The sequence below is a fragment of the Chrysemys picta genome, chromosome 23, assembly GCF_011386835.1.
Source record: "Chrysemys picta bellii isolate R12L10 chromosome 23, ASM1138683v2, whole genome shotgun sequence".
Lineage (NCBI taxonomy): Eukaryota > Metazoa > Chordata > Testudines > Emydidae > Chrysemys > Chrysemys picta.
The window spans coordinates 2,685,810-2,692,193 of record NC_088813.1 but is presented as its reverse complement, the minus strand read 5'-3'; the positions used below and the strand labels follow the sequence as shown (position 1 = coordinate 2,692,193).

The window sequence follows — 6,384 nt, the reverse complement described above, 5'->3', positions numbered from 1 at the left end:
CAGGTGAGGGTAGCCGATGAGTATGAGACTCTCGGTGAGTTAGGGCCTGTCTACCCATTGCATGTGAAGGCTGGATCTGGCTGACTGAGGCAACCTGGTTCAACCTGGTTTAGTGGTCAGGAAGGCAGTGACAGCAAGCATTGTGGAACGCTTAAGAGCACAAGACACGTAGGCGTCCTGGTCATCCACTGCGCCCTGCCCTATCTCCAGCCATCTCGACTTCTGTCCTGCCACTGGATACAGATAGGAACTGGGAAGAGAGAGTGAGGCTGACGTTGCGCAACTCTCCCTCACTTTAATCCAATTCACGCGCAAGTCTCGACATAATATCATCTCATATTACATCATATCAAGTCCTGTGGCGATGGGCGAGCGACGAAGCAGCAGGTGTGGATACACTGGGAGCTGTAGCCGCGGACCTGCACATAGGCGGCTCAGGCATAATGGTCGTTCCTCACTGACCGAAGCAGCAGTGGAGCTCGGCATCTTCTTGAGCGACTGAGCAGCCCTATTCAGGATTGCACTGCTCACCAGAACGAGGAGGAGGCTAGAAAAGGTGCCCTAAACATTGCCTGCTTCACCTTACCCTGGCCAGCATACCGCGGCTGGCGGGGATCCCACAAAAGCGGTCGAACAAAAACAAAAACAAAACTTAGAGTGACACCGATCACTATTGGCACATGGAATATGCGCACGTTACTGGACAACATCACGGCAGACAGACCGGGGAGAAGGACAGCGCTTGTCGCTAGAGAGCTCGCACGCTACAAGGTTGACATTGCAGCCCTTAGCGAAACTCGCCTTGCTAATGAAGGACAGCTGTCCGAGTCAGGCGGTGGCTATACATTCTTCTGGAGTGGCCGCAGCAGTGATGAGCGTCGCGAATCTGGAGTTGGCTTCGCCATCAAGAATCATCTTGTTCGGAAACTTGCCAGTTCCCCCAAGGGTATGAATGACCGGCTCATGAAAATGCAGCTTCCGCTTCAAAAAGGAAAACAAGCAAAAAGGAAATCAGCGCATATGCTCCTACAATGACCAACCCAGAGGATGCGACGGATAAATGCTACGAAGAACCAGATACTCTGCTATCGTCAGTGCACCGCACAGACAAGCTGATTCTGCTTGGCGATTTTAACGCAAGAGTCGGATGCGATGCCGCAGCCTGGGAAGGAGTCATCGGGAAAAATGGAGTGGGAAAGTGTAACAGCAATGGTCTGTTACTGCTGAAAACTTGTGCAGCACATGACCTTCTGATCAGCAATACGGTCTTCCGCCTTCCTACCCGTAACAGGACTTCGTGGATGCATCCCCGTTCCAAGCACTGGCATTTGATCGATTATGTCATCATCAGGAGAAGGGATAGACAAGATGTCAGGGTTACAAAAGCTATGTGTGGCGCTGACTGTTGGATGGATCATAGGCTCATAGTATCCAAAATGAAGCTCCGTATCATGCCAAAGAGACAACCACAAGGCTGTAAGGCTCTCAAAAGGATCAACGTGTCGAAGCTGAAGAACAGCTGCATCACTGAAAATCTAGCGGAAGCCCTAGAGAATGAACTTGCTGATCTTCGTATTGAGGATGACACTGAGAAAGACTGGGAGCAATTCCGCCACACTGTCCATACAGCTGCATCGAAGGTATTGGGGCCCTCCACATGCAGGCGGCAAGACTGGTTTGATGAAAATGATGCAGAAATCCAGGCCTTACTTGCTGAGAAGCACCGCCTGCATCGTGCATATCAAAATGATCCATCCTCAGTGGCAAAGAAGACCGCCTTTATCAACGCTCGCAGAACAGTACAGAACCGACTGCGCAAAATGCGGGACTTGTGGCTGAGTGTCAAAGCAGATGAAATACAGGCATATGTGGACAGGAACGACTATAAGCAGTTTTATGAAGCCCTTAACACACTCTATGGTCCACAGTCTTCTGGGAGCTTTCCCCTCCTGAACTCGGATGGTACTGTGCTCCTTACAGAGAAGACGCAGATTCTCCAGAGATGGGCTGAACACTTTGAAGCAATTCTCAGTCGCCCCTCAGTCATCAATGATGAGGCCATTGACAAGATGCCCCAGGTTGCAGTCAATGACTCCATGGATGCTTCACCAGAAGAGGATGATGTGAAGAAAGCTATCAATCAGCTGTCAAGTGGCAAAGCCCCAGGGTCAGATGCCTTACCAGCAGAGGTGTACAAAGTCAGTGGACTCATGCTGCTACGGAAACTCACTGAGCTGTTTCAGTCCTTCTGGAAGCAGGGAACCATTCCACAAGAATTTAGAGATGCGTCCATCTTGCACCTCTATAAGAGGAAGGGCAATCGCCAGGTATGCGACAATCACCATAGAATCTCTCTGCTTTCTACAGCGGGGAAAGTTCTTGCACGGGTTCTGTTGAACCGATTGATCACTCACCTGGAGAAGGGCTTACTGCCAGAATCACAGTGTGGCTTCCGCAAGGGACGTGGGACTATTGACATGATCTTTGCTGTGCGTCAGCTACAGGAGAAATGTCAAGAGCAGACTCGTGAACTCTACACAACTTTTGTGGACCTCACGAAAACATTTGACTCTGTCAGTCGCCAGGGCCTGTGGAGGATCATGTCGAAATTTGGCTGTCCAGACAGATTTATACGAATGGTACGTCAATTTCATCACGGTATGATGGCTTGTGTCCTGGATGACGGTGAAACATCTGAGGCCTTCCCAGTCACCAACAGCATCAAGCAAGGGTGTGTTTTAGCACCCACTTTGTTCAGCATGATATTCTCTGCCACTTTAACTGATGCCTTTCAACACTGCACTGAAGGAGTAGGCCTGAAGTATAGAACTGACGGGAAACTATTTAATCTGAGGCGACTGTGTGCCATCACCAAGGTGAAGGAAACTGTACTTTGAGACTTTCTCTTTGCCGATGATTGTGCTCTGAATGCTAGTATAGAGCCAGAAATGCAAGCCAGTATGGACAAGTTTTCAACTGCATGCAACAACTTCGGTCTCACCATTAACATCAAGAAGACTGAGGTCATGCACCAGCCAGCTCCCCACGCTTCGTACTCAGAACCGTCCATCACTGTAAATGGAAAGAGACTTCAGACAGTGGACCACTTCACGTACCTGGGCAGTACCTTTTCCCGAGCAGTGTCAATCGATGATGAAGTAAACTGCAGAATTGCTAAAGCCAGCTCTGCATTTGGCCAATTGCGCTCCAATGTTTGAGAACGTCGAGGGATCAGCCTACCAACGAAGCTGAAGGTCTACCGACCAGTGGTGCTTCCAACTCTGCTGTACGCCTGCGAGACGTGGACTGTCTATCGGAGTCATGCACGAAGGCTCAATCACTTCCACATTTCCTGTCTGCGAAAGCTTCTAAAAATCAGATGGCAGGACAAAGTGCCCAATATTGATGTCCTTACTAGAGCCAGTCTGCCGTCAGTTTACACATTGCTGATGAGAGCCCAGACCAGTTGGGCTGGACATGTTGTGAGAATGTCAGATGAACGCATTCCTAAACAGCTCTTCTACGGAGAACTCACTCAGGGAAAGCGCTCCCATGGAGGACAAAAGAAGCAGTTCAAGGACACGCTGAAGACCTCTTTGAAGTCCTTCGAGATCAACACCGCCACATGGGAAACTTTCGCACTGAACCGTCCAGCATGGCACAGCCTCATTCACACAGGCAGTAATACCTCTGAGGCAAGGCATATTGCTGAGGCTGAAAAAAAGTGTGAGCTGCGCAAGTCCAGAGCTGCTCATACGCCATCGACAGTGCCCTTATATTTCTGCCTGACATGTGACAGGACGTTCCACGCCCGAATCGGACTGATCAGTCATCTCCGGATTCACAGAGCCCGGTCATCGAAAGAATGAGTTGTTGAGGTCTTCATCGATAACGATGGACGAACATCATCACAATGGGGCCTGGTTCTCAGAAAAGCAGACTTTGACTCCCTCAGGGAACTGATGGGCAGGATCCCCTGGGAGGCTATTATGAGGGCGAAAGGAGTTCAGGAGACCTGTATTTTCAAGAAGCCTTATTGAGGGCGCAGGAACAAACCATCCTGAAGTGCAGAAAGAATAGCAAATGTGGCAGGGGACCAGCTTGGATTAACAGAGAAATCTTCGGTGAGCTTAAACACAAAAGCTTACAAGAAGTGGAAACTTGGACAGATGACCAGGGAGGAGTATAAAAATATTGCTTGAGCATGCAGGGGCGTAATCAGGAAGGCCAAAGCACAACTGGAGTTGCAGCTAGCAAAGGATGTGAAGGGTAACAAGGAGGGTTTCTACAGGTATGTTAGCAACAAGAAGAAGGTCAGGGAAAGTGTGGGCCCCTTACTGAATGGGGGAGGCAAGCTAATGTACTCAATGCTTTTTTTGCCTCTGTCTTCACAGACAAGGTCAGCTCCCAGATTGCTGCACTGGGCAACACAGTATGGTGAGGAGGTGAGCAGCCCTCAGTAGTGAAAGAAGAGGTTAAGGACTATTTAGAAAAGCTGGATGTGCACAAGTCAATGGGGCTGGATGCGCTGCATCTGAGAGTGCTGAGGGAGTTGGCTGATATGATTGCCATTGGCCATTGTCTTTGAAAACTCATGGCAATCGGGGGAGGTCCCGGACGATTGGAAAAAGGTAAATATAGTGCCCATATTTTAAAAAGGGAAGAAGGAGAATCCAGTGTGAACTACAGAAAAATCATGGAGCCGGTCCTCAAGGAATCCATTTTGAAGCATTTGGAGGAGAGGAAGGTGATCAGGAACAGTCAACATGGATTCACCAAGGGCAAGTCATGCCTGACCAACCTGATTGCCTCCTTCTATGATGAGATAACTGGCTCTGTGGATATGGGGAAAGCAGTGGACATGATATACCTTGACTTTAGCAAAGCTTTTGATACGGTCTCCTACAGTATTCTTGCCAGCAAGTTAAAGAAGTATGGATTGGCTGAATGGACTATAAGATGGATAGAAAGCTGGCTAGATTGTCAGGCTCAATGGGTAGTGATCAGTGGCTCAATGTTTAGTTGGCAGCTGGAATCAAGCAAAGTGCCACAGGGATCGGTCCTAGGGTCAGTTTTGTTCAACATCTTCATTAATGATCTGGATGATGGGATGAATTGCACCCTCAGCAAATTTGCAGATGACACTAATCTGGGAGTAGAGGTAGTTATGCTGGAAGGTAGGGATAGGGTCCAGAATGATCTAGACAAATTAGAGGATTGGGCCAAAAGAAATCTGATGAGGTTCAACAAGGACAAGTGCAGAGTCCTGCACTTATGACGGAAGAATCCCATGCACCGCTACAAGCTGTTCTGCAGAAAAGGACCTGGGGATTACAGTGGATGAGAAGCTGGATATGAGTCAGCAGTGTGCCCTTGTTGCCAAGAAGGCCAATGGCATATTGGGCTGTATTAGTAGGAGCATTGCCAGCAAATTGAGGGAAGTGATTATTCCCCTCTATTTGGCATTGGTGAGGCCACATCTGGAGTATTGCATCCAGTTTTGGGCCCCCCACTACAGAAAGGATGTGGACAAATTGGAAAGAGTCCAGCAGAGGGCAATAAAAATGATCAGGGGGCTGGAGCACATGACTTGAGAGGCTGAGGGAAGTGGGCTTATTTAGTCTGCAGAAGAGAAGAGTGAGGGGGGATTTGATAGCAGCCTTCAACTACCTGAAGGGGGATTCCAAAGAGGATGGAGCTTGGCTGTTCTCAGTGGTGACAGATGACAGAACAAGGAGCAATGGTCTCACATTGCAGTGGGGAAGGTTTAGATTGGATATTAGGAAAAACTATTTCACTAGGAGGGTGGTGAAGCACTGGAATGGGTTACCTAGGAAGGTGGTGGAATCTCCATCCTTAGAGATTTTTAAGGTCGGGCTTGACAAAGTCCTGGCTGGGATGATTTAGTTAGGGTTGGTCCTGGTTTGAGCAGGGGATTGGTCTAGATGACCTCCTGAGGTCTCTTCCAACCCTAATCTTCTATGATTCTATGGTTCAGATGGAGAATCTGGGTGCTAATCTAAAGTAAATGCTGAATAAAAAATAGTTATATGTAATGGGTTAGAGGTTTATGTAATAATTAGCGCAAAGTAACAGCCCATGATTTTAGTAGAAGACTTCCTTAGTGGTGACAATGTTACTTTACTTGGTACATGATAAAATGCTTCATAACAAAAGAACTCCTGAATGAAAATAGCATGGTGCTCAGAGGTAGAGCCCGGTGCCCCTTTGAAGGTGAACTTCATAGGAGATGTTGCTGTTGAGTAATGGAAGGAGTTCAGACAATGATCTCTGATTTATCTGGAGTGTCCGAGGGAAAGCCACAGAAGTTTAGCTTCGCTGTTCCTGCATGTGTAGGGAGATGCAGCACATCAGACCACATTC

The 6,384-nt window shown here is 48.3% G+C and overlaps 1 protein-coding gene across 1 annotated transcript; it reads left to right on the top strand.

The window, feature by feature from the left end:
* Positions 1-687: 687 nt before the first annotated feature.
* LOC122173022 (uncharacterized) lies at positions 688-5,411 on the top strand. Its single transcript, XM_065577195.1, is given in 3 exon segments — positions 688-1,002; positions 1,005-2,876; positions 3,096-5,411. Coding segments are annotated over 3 exon segments (2,961 nt in total). The 3' UTR covers positions 3,870-5,411.
* Positions 5,412-6,384: the final 973 nt, after the last annotated feature.